Raw genomic sequence first — 16,757 nt, forward strand, 5'->3', positions numbered from 1 at the left:
CGGGGAAGGAATAAGATCGACACGACGTAGAATTGGTCATACTGTCCTTAATTATTTCTTACGTTGTGTTGGAAAACCTCATTCTGTGTCGTGTAGCTTTTGTCATTGTGAAACAACTCAACACATACTGCTTCAAGGTGACGCATAGCAAGCTGAAAGAAATCAAATCATAACCATCTTTGGGGGTTGAGAGATTTAATTTAAAAACTTTATTTAATTTACATGAGTGACTGTAATTCAATTCACAGCACTGTGTTTCACGACCTAAACTCTATCGTTTTTGCTGGAGTAAAGTACTTTGCGTGGTTATTGACGAAAGTTGAAATTAATAACTCATCTCCGTCTACCCCAGGTCACGAACTTATCAATCACCCCTGCTGTGGACCACTTCTGGAGGTCCAAGATGCCGACTTCTACAAAGAAAGGATCCGTATGCTCCGCGACCGCTGGAATAAGTGTGTAACTGTAGGAGGGGACTATGTTGAAAAAAAATAAATGTGCTCTATTTTCTAAAATTGAGTCCTTCTACTTTAGGCCACGAACTTAGCAATCACACCATCGTATTTCACAGTTCTCTACACCACACTCCAGACCAGTTAGTAGCTCGAGTGTCAACCGCTGTTTATCTGCTGTTTATTTCATCACGCTAGACTATCTTTCAGGGGGAAGGCGGAGACTGGTGTGATTGACATTGGATTAGAAAACCAGCCTCATAGTTGACCTCCGTCGATTTCTGGGAATGTTGGTCTGTGAGGTTGGCAGGCGGGAATGGGAATAGATGGGCATAGCTACAGACCAATGGGTGTGCAGCATTCCGGAGTGGTTCTTTGACTGACATCTGGCACAACCAATGACATACTGTACCTCCAGGACGGTGCTTTGCCCCGCCATCCCCTCCCCCAACACACACACTATGTTAATGTCCGGAGCTGCCGGTCGATGGGATAATTGTCCAGGAATAACACCTGGAAATCAGGGGATGAACGTGAAGAGCTGGAGCTTGGACAGGAGACAGAGCGGTCGCCTTTGGCTTGTACTCAGCAGGCTGCTTTATTAATGAACTGAAACACAGAGGTGACCGGGTATTTCACCACGCTGATCACCTGCTCCCTGAATTTTGACTGAGTCAGCACATAAATAAATGTGTTCGTGCAACAGCTGAAATTCCTCAGCAAAAAAGCGACGTAATGAAAGATCCGTTCAGAATCATTGAAATCGTATCCTTTTCCTGAGACCTGATAATATATCACATTTACAACGAATGTCATCCAAAGCAGGATGAAGCTGCCGGAGAGGGTGAAGAGTAAAACCACAGACCTCCTCCTGCTCTCCATCTCCGGGTCACTGCGGTTCTCCCCCTTGTTCTGACCCTTCAGCCCCTTACGGACCCGACTGGCCACTAAAATGTGCCTGACTGTCAGAGCGTTCAGCAGCAGGATCCCAGCGAAAGGGAGGAACGGAGTTAAAACTGCAAAGAGCCAGTCGTAAACCACCCACGTGGAGTCAGTGAAATAATTGTCTATGACGTTACAGAACCACGGCACATTGTCGATGATCGTCCAGGGTTCCAGTGTGAAATACTGGGGAACGTTTTTCAGACAGAACAGTACGCCAGTTGTTGTCAGAACCACAGCCGCAGTTTTCCCACTGCAATATATTGTTTTCAGCTTCTGGCAGCAAATGGCGACAAACCGATCAAAGGTGAAAGTGACGGTGAACCAGACAGAACAGTCTGTGGCTGTGAACGTCAGTACTTCGATAACTCTGCACACAGGAGTGATGTCCAGAAAATTCCACGGGAAGTAATACTCATTGATTCGATACAAAATGACTTCGGTGACAATGGTGAGTAGATCCGCCGCTGCCATGGCCACCAGGTAGCGAGTGGTGCAGGTAGAGAGGACGCACTTTCTCCGGGACAGGATCACAATCGCCATTAAATTCACTGTAGAGCGGGAGAAGGAGTGAAGGAAGGAGAGAAAGGGGGGGGGGGAGAGAGAGAAAGAGAGAGAGAAAGAGAGAGAGAGAGAGAGAGACAGTAAGGAAGGAAGGAAGGAAAGAAGGAAGGGGAAAAAAAGAAAAAAAAAACACTGTGTATTACTAAATATTATCTCCGGGAATCCAACACTGGATCGGCTTTCCGCTGAAGATCGGGAGTGCTCGAGTCTGTGAACGGCTGCTAATGTAATACCAGACACGGACCACACTGTCTCTGACCTGCTTTCTTCAGTGTGGAGATTAGATTAGACGAGATTAGATTGAATTATCATTGTGCCGAGTACAGATACAAAGCCAATGAAATGCAGTTAATCAGAAAATATATGGGAAATCGTCGGCGATAAAAACGAGCTGCATGAACGACTATCGATGCTGATCCCGATTCCAGTCGCTGATGGGGCCGGTTTCACTGATTTAACCGTGACTGACCAGGTCTCTGGAAACTCAGCATCTGATGGGACCGAGGACGGATACAGAACGGAGCAACACATTGAAAATACTGGAGTAGCTCAGCAGGTCAGGCAGCATCCATGACATTGAACCAACTCTCATTTCGGGACAAGATCCTTCTTCAGGACGAAGCGCTGCCCCAATTCATGACGGGTCTCAGAGGGAAAGCAGGAACAACTTAGTAACCGGAGACTGAGTGGCTCCGTTAATGATTAATTCCATAACGCAGTTCAATTCGATACCACTCGTCAGCAGATCCTTGGAGACTGCTTCAGACGACCAGACCTAATTACTGACCAAGAGGCAATGGTATCCGACTGCGACTCCACAGGGAGACATGAAAAAACAGGACCAGGTATTCACTCTGATCAAAACACAGAAACAGTGAATCTCAAAATGTAAACGCTCCCAGGCAAATCTTCCCGGAGAGCTGTCTTTGCCCAGCACAGGGCAAAATCTCGAAAAAGTCCCATTAAATCCCTCCCAATCATCCCTCCCCGGAGAGCTGTCTGTGCCCAGATCCGGAGCAAATGCGAACAAGGTGTCGTTAAAGGCAATGACAACGTTCGAGTCGATCCTATGAGTTTGACAAGAGTCTGACGTGTTGTTCCGCTTGTCAATTTAGATGAAAAATCAGAATGTTAAGTTGACCGGATAGATAACTCTGACGGATATTCGCACAATATTCATCAGGTTGGAAGCCTGACAAATGATGATCAATAGGTTCACAACAGTTAACACACAGAAATGCCTCACATGAATTGCTCTGCTCACTCACCAGGAACTCCAATGACGGCAATACAAACGTACAGTATTTTCTCCACACTCTTGTACTTATCCAACATTGTAGATATTCTCTCTATCCAGTGATATGTTCCCCTGTGTGACAGGTGATCTCTCGGAATTAAATCTTAAGGCTGCATGCCTGGGGTTTTTAATAACATTTATCGACTCCACAGGGACAGATTTCAACAGATTTAAAAATAAAGGTATTTAAAATATTTACTAAACCGATTACATCAGACAGGTGCAATTCCCGCGGTGGCAGATTCTGATTAAATTAATGAATTAATATTTAGGACATTTGTCTTAGTTAGTTTGCCCCAACGAAGGTGACTGAACCTTCCGATGTGCCATCTCAATTAAATGTACTTCCAATGTAAATTATGTCATTGTAGCGTCTGAAACAGTATTGAATCACCGACTGTTGCCATTCTCCTCAAGACTATAAGCTCCGGATGTAGTTTGATTTTTGTGGGGACTCTATCAAGAGTGTCCTCATAAACTATCAGTTTGTGATGATGAATAAACACTTCTATACTCATTAAATCCTCCAATTTCTACGGTGACTCAGTCACGGTCAGAACATTTGTGAGCTGGTCCAGGACACACTCATAACTCTACCACATGTCAATCAAACTCAACAGCCACGTGGGGCTTATGCACAGAAACACAGCACCCCTTCTGCCTGCTAACCTGTCTTTCTGATACACTGTATATCCTTGGGCATTCAGCTGCCAATGGCAGCCATCATTTAACCAAGTTTCAGAGATATCCACAACGTCATTCTTGCCAATCTGCAGCTGAATTTCAAGATAATCCATTTTATTTCTTATGCTGCGTGCATTCAAATATAACACTTTCAGTCCAGTATTGAATGAAATTCAGCGAGTAAACAATGGGGACAAACTGTATAACTGCTCAGACTGCGGGAAGGAATTCACTCAGTCATCTCAACTGAATGAACATCAGCGAGTTCACACTGGGTAGAAGCCGTTCACCTGTTCCAACTGGGAATGAATTCACACTTTCATCTCGCCTGTCTACACACCAGACTGTTTTCAGCAGTGAGAGGATGTTGACCTGCTCAGACTGTGGGAAGGCATTCACACACTCATCCACACTGCAGAGACAGTGGCGGGTTCACACTGTGGTGAGGGTGGTCACCTGCTCTGAAGTGGGATGGGTTTCAATCAGTCATTCATCCTTGTGTCACCCTGCCGGGCTTTGACCCATCGTTAATCGGAGAGATCAGAAGTTTGAGAGGACGGAATTCACTCAAGTTCGCCAATTGAGCATTAAAGGCAGTGGTTTCAGGGCAGGTTATTTTTGAGCTTTCACCAGGGGCCAGTCAACAGTCAGGATTGATTATCAAGAAGATGCCAACGTTAGGCAGCAGCAAATGGAGTGGCCGATGCTGGACTGGACAGAGTTGGAGTGGAGACTTTGAGGCTTTACCTCTTTGAGGGTTCAGTCAGGACAGCCTTCGCACAGAGAAGGCAACATTATACTGGAGGTGGAAGTTTTTTTGCCCCCTTCCTCACATTTGCTCAGTTAGAACAGTCAAGATGCCAGGCAGGATAGTGGAAAGCTCCTCTTGCGGGATGTGGGAAGGCAGGAGACCCTCCTGTGTCCCTGATAACTACACCTGTGAGAAGGGCATCCAGCTTCAGCTCCGAACAATCCACATTAAGGAGTGAGAGCTGGAACCGTATGAACTCCAGATCATTCGGGAGGCTGGAGGGGTGATAGGTCGGACATATAGAGAGGTAGTTGTAACCAGGCTGTACGCCACAGGAAACTGAGTGACAGTCGCAAAGAGGAAAGTGGGGCGGGGGGAACAACAAGTGCAGTGTACCCCTGTGTCCATCCCCCTGAACAACACATATATCACTTTGGTCACAGTTACAGTTGGTGGGATAACCTGGCAAAGGAAGGTCACAGCAGGAGGGTCTCTGGCACTTAGTCTGGCTCTGAGACTGAGAAGGGGAGGGTGGAGAAGAGGCGAGCTGTGGTCATTGGTGAATCATTAGCTAAGGGACCTTACTGGATGTTCTGTGGGTGAGAATGGGATTCCAGGATGGTATGTAGCTTCCTGTGTGCTCCAGGTCTGGGTTATCTCCGGCCGAGCACTCAGCTGTGCTCAGGAGGGTGAACAGTGAAGGTCGTGATCCATGTGGGTGCCAATGATATGGGCTGGTAGAGTAACGAGGTTCTGCAGGGAGTGAGGTGCTAAGTTAAGGGGCAGCTCATCCAGGGCTGTGACCAAAGGTCTGTTATCTGTGCCACATGCCAAGAATAGGAAGATTATACAGTTTAACATGTGTCTAAGGATTTGGTGCAGGAGGGAGGGCATAATGTTATTGGATCATTTGAGCCCGCAAGGATTACTGTATGTACAGGAGTTTGAGTGCGTTGGGGGAGAGGGGACATCGTTGCTGGAGGGTGAAGTGGGCAGACAGGTCTCTCTCTCTCTCTCACACACACACACACACACAAACAAACATATGCAGTGGAGTGTGAGGGAGGGGAGTGAGAAGGGATAAGGGGAATGAGGAAGATGGTGTTAGGGCTCATTCACAAAGTCTCAGACTCTCCCAACCGTCCCCCTCTGGAATTGGACGCATTCCCTACCCCAGGCTGGGGGTGGGCATTGATTTGCCTTGCCAACAAGAAAATGAATTGTTTGATAGCATCTGGTTAACACATTTTGATAATAAATTTATGTTGAACTTGAACTTCTAAATGTTTTGTTTGTAAAACATGTACTGATGAGAAATGGTCTCAGTGAAGGTCCGAATTGGTACATTATTGGTACAGTGTCTGTGGGTGGAGGTTAGGAACACGAAAGGGTCAATAACTTTACTGGGTACTTTTTATAAGCTGCCCAATAGTAACAGGGATATCGAGGGTCAGATAGGGAAACAGATCCTGGCAAGGTGCAATAATAACAGAGTTGTCATGATGGGAGATTTTAATTTCCCAAATATCTATTGGCATCTCCCTGGAGCAAGGGGTTTAGATGGGGTGTTAGGTCAGCGCAGGAAGGTTTCTTGACACAATTTGTAGATAAGCCTACAAGAGGAGAGGCTGTACCTGATCTGCTATTGGGAAAAGGACCTGGTCAGGTGTCAGATCTCAGTGGGAGAGCATTTTGGAGATAGTGATTTTAGATTTCGATTTTGATTATGGGGACACGCAGTCCTCTTTTATGGTCATTTTGTAATGCATGCATTAAGAAATGATACAATGTTTTTCCAAAATAATATCACAGAAACACATGACAAACCGACTGAAAAACTGACAAAAATCATATAATTATAACGTATGGTTACAACAGTGCAAAACAATATCGTAATTTGATAAGAACAGACCATGGGCACTGTAAAAAATCTCAAAGTCTCTCGGAAGTCCCATCATCTCACGCAGACGCTGAACCTCCAGCACCGCAAACTTGCCGATGCAGCATCCCGGAAGCATCCGACCATAGTCCAACTCCGAGTCCATCCGAAAACCCCGAGCCTCCGACCGGCTCTCCGACACCGAGCAGCGACCACCATCTCTGCCGAGCACTTCGACCCCGTCCCCGGCAACAGGCAATAGGGAAAGCTGAGGAGTTGGGGTCTTCCACTCCGGAGATTCTCGATCGCACAGTAGTAGCGGCAGCAAAGCGAGCATTTCAGAAGTTTCTCCAGGTGTTCCTCCATGCTTCTTCACGTCTGTCTCCATCAAATCAGGATTGTGAACGGCCCCCTAGTTAACACTGATGATAATTCTATCTCCTTTACAGTAGCATTGGAGAGAGATAGGAACAGAGAAGTTAGAGAAGCGTTTAATTGGAGTGAGGAGAATTATGAGGCTATTAGGCAGGAAATTGGAAGCTTAAATTGGAAACTGATGTTCTTAGGGAAAAGTACGGAAGAAATATGGCAAATGTTCAGGGGATATTTGTGTGGAATTCTGCATAGGAACGTTCCAATGAGACAAGAAGTTATGATAGGGTACAGGAACCGTGGTGTACAAAGGCTGTAATTAATCTAGCCAAGAAGAAAGAAAAAAGCTTACAAAAGGTTCAGAGAGCTAGGTAATGTTGGAGATCTAGAAGATTATAAGGTTAATAAGAAGGAGTTTAAGAAGGAAATTAGGAGAGCCAGAAGGGTCCATGAGAAGGCCTTGGCGGGCAGGATTAAGGAAAACCCCAAGGTACCGCAAGTATGTGAAGAGCAAGAGGATAAGATGTGAAAGATTAGGACCTATCAAGTGTGACAGTGGGAAAGTGTGTATGGAACCGGAGGAAATAGCAGAGGTACTTAATGAATATTTTACTTCAGTATTCACTATGGAAAAGGATCTTGGTGATTGTAGTGATGACTTTCAGCAGACTGAAAAGCTTGAGCATGTAGATATTAAGAAAGAGTGTGTGCAGGGACTTTTGGAAAGCATCAAGTTGGATAAGTCGCCGGGACCGGATGAGATGTACTCCAGGCTGCCGTGGGAGGCGAGGGAGGAAATTGTTGAGCCTGTGGCGATGATCTTTGCATCATCAATGGGGACGGGAGAGGTTCAGGAGGATTGGAGGGTTGCGGATGTTGTTCCTTTATTCAAGAAAGGGAGTAGAGATAGCCCAGGAAATTATAAACCAGTGAGTCTTACCTCAGTGGTTGGTAAGATGATGGAGAAGATCCTGAGAGGCAGGATTTATGAACATTTGGAGAGGTATAATATTATTAGGAATAGTCAGCATGGTTTTGTCAAGGGCAGGTCGTGCCTTACGAGTCTGATTGATTTTTTTTTTGAGGATGTGACTAAACACATTGATGAAGGAAGATCAGTAGATGTAGTGTATATGGATTTCAGCAAGGCATTTGATGAGGTACCCCATTCAAGGCTTATTGAGAAAGTAAGGAGACAATGGATCCAAGGGGACATTGCTTTGTGGATCCAGAACTGGCTTGCCCACAGAAGGCAAAAAGTGGCTGTAGACGGGTCATAATCTGCATGGAGGTCGTTCACGAGTGGTGTGCCTCAGGGATCTGTTCTGGGACCCTTACGCTTGGTGATTTTTATAAATGACCTAATGAGGAAGTGAAGAGATGGGTTAGAAAGTTTGTTGATGACACAAAGGTCGGAGGTGTTGTGGTTAGTGTGGAGGGCTGTCAGAGGTTACAGTGGGACATTGATAGGATGCAAAACTGGGCTGAGAAGTGGCAGATGGAGTTCAACCCAGATAAGTGTAAAGTGGTTCATTTTGGTAGGTCAAATATGATGGCAGAATATAGTATTAATGGTAAGACTCTTGGCAGTGTGGAGGATGAGAGGGATCTCGGTGTCAGAGTCCATAGGACGCTCAAAACAGCTGCGCAGGTTGACTCTCTGGTTAAGAAGGCGTACGGTTAAGATGGCCTTCATCAATCGTGGAATTGAATTTAGGAGCCAAGGGGTAATGTTGCAGCTATATAGGACCCTGGTCAGACCCCACTTGGAGCAGTGTGCTCAATTCTGGTCGCCTCACTACTGGAAGGATGTGGAAGCCATAGAAAGGGTGCAGAGAAGATTTACAAAGATGTTGCCTGGATTGGAGAGCATACCTAATGAGAATAGGTTGAGTGAACTCGGCCTTTTCTCCTTGGAGCGACGGAAGATGAGAGGTGACCTGATAGAGGTATATAAGATGATTAGAGACGACACAGGTTTAAGGTGCTGTGGAGTAGGTACAGAAGAGATGTCAGCGGTAAGTTTTTTTACTGAGAGAGTGGTGAGTGCCTGGAATGGGCTGCCGGCAACGGTGGTAGAGGTGGATACGATAGGGTCTTTTAAGAGTCTCTTTTAAGAGACTTTTGGATAGGTACATGGAGCTTAGAGCTTAGAAAAATAGAGGGCTGTAGGTAAGCCTCGTAATTTCTAATGTAGGGACATTTTCGGCACAACTTTGTGGGCGAAGGGCCTGTATTATGCTGTAGGGTTTCTATGTTTCTATTATTATAGTTCTATATTTTATTTTTCGCAAAGTCTGCAAACTTCCAAGTGAGTTTTTAAATGATACTTCCGTCACTGTTTCCGCTCGGGATCAAATGCGCATGCGTAGAAAGCTGAGCTAATCCCGGATATCGCACATGCGCTCAGTAGACGAGAGGCTGAGGAGGTTTGGCCGCAGGTAAGAGGAGGCTCCGGGTGGGAAATTAATCACCGGTGTTCGAACCGCGACTGAAGTACAATTACTTTGAGCTCCGGCCACACTGGTTCTACACCCCGCGGCAGCCCCGATGCTGTTCCTCTTTCTCAGCCCCACAATCTGTACCCGGGCCCAAGGAACCTTTCGTCTGATGAGCGCTGTAGCCGCGGCCGGCCCTGCGGCGCATGCGCATCGCTGGATCATTGCACAGCGAGTAGACAGGTTTCTGGTTCATCCGGCATTCTGGGTAAAGAGGCAGCCATGGGTGAAATTGCCAGCCTTGTCCCCGTACAGGCTGAGGAAATGGTGTGGGTGGATGTATCTCCCAACTACTGCCGAGCTCCAGCTGTTTAAATCCGAGGATTAAGAACTCGGAACAGAAATATAGTTCAAGTTAATCTCGGATGAATAGTCTACCTTCCAGTCAGTAAAAATGTCATTTAGTGCTGAATTGGGGGGGAAAAACACATTCCGTCAGCTTTTGTTTTCTCCGGGTAAATAAGCATACGAAACACGTTTGTCATCGATGACAAGTGACCTGTGGCTTTCACATCACAAAAGTGCCACACTCGAATAACTGCTGCCTTCCCCTTCATATTAATTGGCATTGCCATCGATGGGTTCATGACTGTCAATCAGCTCGGGAGAGGGGATCCGAGGAATTAGAAAATCTCCAGGATCAGACATGTAGTAACAAAGGTTCTTTGTAGTGTTGTGGAACATGACCAGAACTTGAAATAATACCAAACGACAGAAACAAATTGAGCCAAGTCACAGGTTGATTGAGGGCAGAAATAGCCCATTCTCATCCAGACAGGAATACAGTCAGAGAATTTTCTGGTCAGTTCGAATGCCTGATCCCAGCCCAGTTAGAAGGTGAGGAATTCATAGATATACATAGAAATCTACAGTACATTACTAAACCTTCAGCTTCAACTTGAGATGAACTTTCTAACATTGTGATGCTGGAACTCATGACAGACTAAAATCGCACCTGAAATATTGTCCTTCACCCACTGATATCTTTTGCAAATATTTTTACAGGTTTAAAGTTCCAGAACACTTGTGCACGGTAATCTCAAACACAGCAGCACCTCAGTTTTGCTGTCACTGAATGGATATTTAAGGAGTGGACAAATATTGTCTTTGCAACAACAACACATCTGTTGTCAATCCTTGGAGATGAAGAAGTATCTCATCCAAACTGGAAAAGCATTTTGTGTCTGAAATGAAGTTTTCTGTTGTAACTCAGTGTTATTCACTGGAACCGGGAGCTGAGAACACACCAGCATTTGTTCACTGGAGATCAGTTCTTCAACTGCATTGATTCTACAAGCGATTCAAATGTCTGACTTTCACCTGTTCTGTGTGAGGGAGGGGAGCTACTCAGTCATCCAGCCTGAAGATAGATGAGCAATTTCACACCATAGTGAGATGCTCCACCTGTTCTGACTGTGGGAAGCCATTCATTCTGTCATTGATGCGAAAGATATATCCAAAAATTCAGCACTCAGAAGATATTGACCTGCTGTGAGTGTGGGAAGGCATTTACACACTCAAACACACCACAGTGACACCAGCAAGTTTACAGCATGGAAAAGTCATTTACCAGCTCTGAATGTGGGAAAAGATTCACTCAGTCATCTCAACTGAACGAACACCAGCGGGTTCACACTGAGAAGATGCCGTTCACCTGCACAGACTGCGGGAAGGGATTCACTCACTCATCCACACTTCAGAGGCACCAGCGAGTTCACACTGGGGAGAGGCCATTCACTTGCTCAGACTGTGGGAAAGGATTCACTCAGTCATCTCACCTACTGACACACCAGTTAGTTCACACCTGGGACAGACCATTCACGTGTTCTGAATGTGGAAAGGGATTCACTCGGTCAAATCACCTACTGACTCACCAGTTAGTTCACATGGGGGAGTGGCCGTTCAGCTGTTTTGAATGTGGGAAGGGATTCACTCAGTCATCCACCTTTGTGAAGCACTTCAGAGTTCACACTGGTGAGAGGCCGTTCACCTGCTCAGACTGTGGGAAGGGATTCACTCATTCAGCTCAACTAAAGGAACATCAGTTAGTTCACACTGAAGAGAGGCCATTCACTTGCTCAGACTGTGGGAGGGGGTTCACTCGACCATCTCACCTACTGAGACACCAGTTAGTTCACACTGGGCAGAGGCTTTTCACATGCTCTGAATGTGGGAAGAGATTCACTCGGTTATCTCAGCTGAAGGAACATCAGTTTGTTCACACTGGGGATAGGCCGTTCATCTGCTCTGAATGTGGGAAAGGATTTTCTCGGTCATTTCAACTGAAGGTACATCAGCGAGTTCACACCGGAGAGAAACCATTCTGCTGCTCTGAATGTGGGAAGAGATTCACTCAGTCATCCACACTTGTGAAGCACTATCGAATTCACACTGGGGAGAAGCCATTCACCTGCTCAGACTGTGGGAAGGGATTCACTCAGTCAGTTCAACTAAAGAAACATCAGTTTGTTCACACTGGGGAGAAACCATTCATCTGCTCAGTTTGTGGGAAGGGATTCACACGGTCGTCTGACTTAAAAGTACATCAACTCGTTCACACTGGAGAGAAACCATTCACCTGCTCAGATTGTGGAAAAGAATTTGCACGGTCATCGGACTTGAAAGTGCATCAACGACTTCATACCGGGGAGAAGCTATTCACCTGCTCCGAATGTGGGAAGAGATTCACTCGATCTTCTCACCTACTGACACACCAATTAGTTCACACTGGGGAGAAACCATTCACCTGCTCAGTCTGTGGGAAGGAATTCATTCGGTCATCTGACTTCAAAGTGCATCAGCGAGTTCACACTGGGGAGAAGCCGTTCACCTGCTCTGAATGTGGGAAAGGATTCACTCGGTCTTCGCAATTGAAGGAACATCAGCGAATTCACACTGGGGAGAAACTTTTCAACTGCTCAGACTGTGGGAAGACATTCACTCAGTCATCCATGCTACAGACACACCAGAGAGTTCACACTGGGGAGAGGCCATTCACCTGCTCTGAATGTGGGAAGGCATTCACTAGTTCCACTCAATTACTGACACACCAGTTCATTCACACTGGGGAGAGGCCATTCACCTGCTCAGACTGTGGGAAGACATTCACTCAGTCATCTCAATTGAAAAAACATCAGCAAGTTCACAGTGGGTAGAAACTGTTCACCTTCCTCAGATTGTCGGAAGAGATTCACTCAGACATCTCACCTAACGACACACCAGACTGTTTTCAGCAGTGAGAGGACGTTGACCTGCTCAGACTGTGGGAAGGCATTCACACACTCATCCACACTGCAGAGACAGTGGCGGGTTCACACTGTGGTGAGGGTGGTCACCTGCTCTGAATGTGGGATGGGTTTCAATCAGTCATTCATCCTTGTGTCACCCTGCCGGGCTTTGACCCATCGTTAATCGGAGAGATCAGAAGCTTCAGAGGATGTGATTCACTCAGGTTTGACAATTGAGTATTAATGGCAGTGGCTCAGGACGGTATTTATTAAAGCTTTGAGCAGTGGCCAATCAGTGTACAGGATTTATTATCAAAAATAACTTAATGTTAGGCAGGAGCAAGAGGAGTGGCCCATGTTAGAGTGGACAAAGTTGGAGCGGAGACTTTGAGGTTTCAGTGAGGAGAGCCTTCAATCAGAGAAGGCAAAATTATGCTGGAGGTGGAACTTTTTTTTGCCCCCTTCTTTACATTTGCTCAGTGAGAACAGTCGAGATGCCAGGCAGGATAGTGGAAAGCTCCTCTGGCAGGATGTGGGAAGGCAGGGGACCCTCCTGTGTCCCTGGTAACTACACCTGTGAGAAGGGCATCCGGCTTCAGCTCCGAATGATCCACATTGAGGAGTTGGAGCTGGAACTGGATGAACCCCAGACCATTCGGGAGGCTGAAGGGGTGATAGGTAGGACATATAGAGAGGTAGTTGCACCCAAGGTGACAGCACAAGAAACTGGGTGACAGTCAGGGAGGAGAAAGGGGTAAAACAGTGAGTGCAGTGCACCCCTGTGGCCATCCCCCTGAACAACACATATATCACCTTAGATGCTGTTGGGATGGGGGGATGACCTCACAAAGTGAAGTCACAGCTGTAGGGTCTCTGGCACTTGGTATGGTTCTAAGGCTCAGATGGGAAGCGGGGTAGACTAACAAGGTTCTGCAAAGGAAGTTCAGTTAGTGAGGTGCTAAGTAAAGAGACAACTTATCCAGGGCTGTGATCTCAGAAAAATCCTTGCGGAAAGCAGAGGAGGAGGGAGGGAAAGATGTATTTACTGGTGTTTACGGAGTATAATATGTTGGACCTGGAGGCAGGTAGGGTGGTAGGTGAGGACCAGGGGAACCCTATTCCTAGTGGGGTGGCGGGAGGATGGATTGAGAGCAGATGTGCGTGAAATGGGGGAGATGTGTTTGAGAGCAGAGTTGATGGTGGAGGAAGGGAAGCCCCTTTCCTTAAAAAAGGAGGACATCTCCCTCGTGCTGGAATGAAAAGCCTCATGCTGAGAGCAGATGCTGCGGAGATGGAGAAATTGCGAGAAGGGGATGGCATTTTTGCAAGAGACAGGGTGAGAAGAGGAATAGTCCAGATAGCTGTGAGAGTCAGTAGGCTTATAGTAGACATCAGTGGATAAGCTGTCTCCGGAGATAGAGACAGAAAGATCTAGAAAGGGGAGGGAGGTGTTGGAAATGGACCAGGTAAACTTGAGGGCAGGGTGAAAGTTGGAGGCAAAGTTAATAAAGCTAACGAGCTCAGCACGCGTGCGGGTAGCAACGCCAATGCAGTCGTCGATGTAGCGAAGGAAAAGTGGGGGACCGATACCAGAATAGGTACAGAACATAGATTGTTCCACAAAGCCAACAAAAAGGCAGGCACAGCTAGGACCCATATGGGTGTGGGCTGTTGCATTGTATGCATTGGCGCTGCTTCCTGCACGCATGCTGAGCTTGCTGACTTTATTAACTTTGCCTCCAACTTACACCCTGCCCTCAAGTTTACCTGGTCCATTTCTGACACCTCCCTCCCCTTTCTAGATCGTTCTGTCTTTATCTCCAGAGACAGTTTATCCACTGATGTCTACTATAAGCCTACTGACTCTCACGGCTATCTGGACTATTCCTCTTCTCAGACGGCTTGTGCTTGAGCCTACTTGGGGAAAGGTCGTCATTCATTAGGTCTTGGACAATACCCCTGACCTTATTCAGGAGCTTAAAATAAAGGAACCCGTCATAGGCAGTGATCATAATATAATTGAATTCATACTGCAATGTCATAGAGAGGAGCCTAATAAAGGGAATTACAGAGGTATGAGAAAGGAGGTTGCCCAAGTGAATTGGAGGATACTGGTGACATGACGGTGAGTGGAGGTGGCCAAAGCATCTGGCAATAGTTTGCAAGGTGCAGGATAGACATGTCCCACAGAAGAAGTTCTCAAATGGCAGGGATAGGCACCCGTGGCTGCCAAGGGAACTTTAGGACTGCGTAAAACCTGAGAAAATGACATGCTCAATTATTGGATTCTTTGAAAATCCAACAAAGGCAACTAAAAAGCGATATGAATGTTAAAGATGAAATATGAGGCAAACTAGCCAATAATATAAAGCAGGACACTCAGAGTTTTTTCCCCCTAGTTAAATAAGGAGTGAAAGGGAGACGAGAGTTGATATTGGACCACTGGAAAATAATACTGGTGAGGTCGTAATGGGCAAAGAAATTGCAGATGAACTTAATGAATACTTTGCAGCAGTTTTCGCTGTGGAAGACACAGCAGGATTGAGTGACTTTGCTATTACAAAGGAAAAAAAGCTGGACAAACTCAAAGGTCTTAAGATGGATAAGTCATCTAGACCAGATGGACTACATCCCAGAGTCCTGAGGGATGTTGAAGAGAAAATCGATGCATTGGTCACGATCTTCCAAGAATCGCTTGATTCTGGCATGGTCCTGGAGGACTGGAAAATAGAAAATTGCACTCTTTAAGGGAGAAAGACAAATGAAAGGAAATTATAGGCCGGATAGCCGAACCGCAGTGGTTGGGAAAGTATTGTCGTCCTTTCTTTGAGGAGGTGTTTTCAAGGTGTTTGGAAACTAATGATAAAATAAGTCAATGTCAGCATGATTTCTGTGAAAGAAAACAGTGCCTAACAGACCTTTAGAAGTCTTTGAGGAAGTGAAAAGGAGGGTGGACAAATGAGAGGCAGTGGATATCATTTACTTGGATTTTCAGAAGGCCTTTGATAAGGTAGCACACACGAGGCTGCTGAACACTATAAAATCCTATGGCATTACAGGAAAGATACTGGCATGGACAGAGGAATGGCTGACAGGCAGGAGGCAGCCTGTTGGAATAAATAGGGCTTTTTCAGGTTGGCTGCCAGTGACTGGTGGTGTTCCTCAGGGGTCAGTGTTGGGACTGCCACGTTGTTTGTCAGTGATTTAGATAATGTAATTGATGGCTTTGTGGCAAAGTTTGTGGATGATGCAAAGATAGGTGGAGGGGTAGGTGGTGCTGAGGAAGCAATGCGATTACAGCAGGACTTGGACAAATTTGAAGAAGTGTTTAAAAACATGGCAGATTGAATACAGTGTTGGAAAATATATGATCAGGCATTTTGGTCCAAGGAATAATATTTTTCAGTATTATTTAAATAGACAGAAAATTCACAGGTGCAGGGGGCTTAGGAGTTCTCCTGCAAGAGTCCCAGAAGGTTATTTCACATTTTCAGTCTGTGGTAAAGAAGGGAAATGCAATGCTGGCTTTTCTTTGAAGGGGAATAGGATATTTAAGCAAGGAGACAATGCTGAACCTTTACAAGACACAAGTTAGGCCGTACTTGGAGTTTTGTCAACGTTTTGGGCCCCATATCTCAAAAGGGAAAGGGGAGTCTCATTGAAACCTACGGAGTGTTGAAAGGACTAGATAGGGTGGATGTGGAGAGGTTGTTTCATGTGGTGGGGATATCCAGACTAGAGGACACAGTCTCAACATTGAGGGGAGACCTTGTGAACAGAGGTCAGGAGGAATATTTTTAGCCAGAGAGTAGTGACCATGTGGAATACTCTATCACAGACTGCGGTGGAGGCCAAGTCTGTGGGTATATTTAAGGCGGAAGTTGATCATTTCCTGATTGATCAGGCCATCAAAGGACATGACGAGAAGGCAGGTGTATGGGAATGAGTGGGATCCGGGATCAGCCATAATGGAACGGCGGAGCGGAGTCGATGGGCTGAACGGCCTAATTCTGCTCCTGTGTGTTAATGGTCTTACCAAGATTCACCCTGACCCCCCTCTCCCAGTTAGCACCGTCCCCACCTGTCCCATT

General features: G+C 46.1%; 1 protein-coding gene across 1 annotated transcript; it reads left to right on the forward strand.

Moving 5' to 3' along the window:
• Positions 1-10,901: 10,901 nt before the first annotated feature.
• Positions 10,902-12,863, forward strand: LOC140185172 (uncharacterized). The gene has a single exon (XM_072238575.1). The coding sequence runs from the start codon at positions 10,993-10,995 to the stop codon at positions 12,592-12,594; it is 1,602 nt and encodes a 533-aa protein (XP_072094676.1). The 5' UTR covers positions 10,902-10,992; the 3' UTR covers positions 12,595-12,863.
• Positions 12,864-16,757: the final 3,894 nt, after the last annotated feature.

Source organism: Mobula birostris, chromosome 20 (genome assembly GCF_030028105.1).
Source record: "Mobula birostris isolate sMobBir1 chromosome 20, sMobBir1.hap1, whole genome shotgun sequence".
Classification (NCBI taxonomy): Eukaryota; Metazoa; Chordata; class Chondrichthyes; order Myliobatiformes; family Myliobatidae; genus Mobula; species Mobula birostris.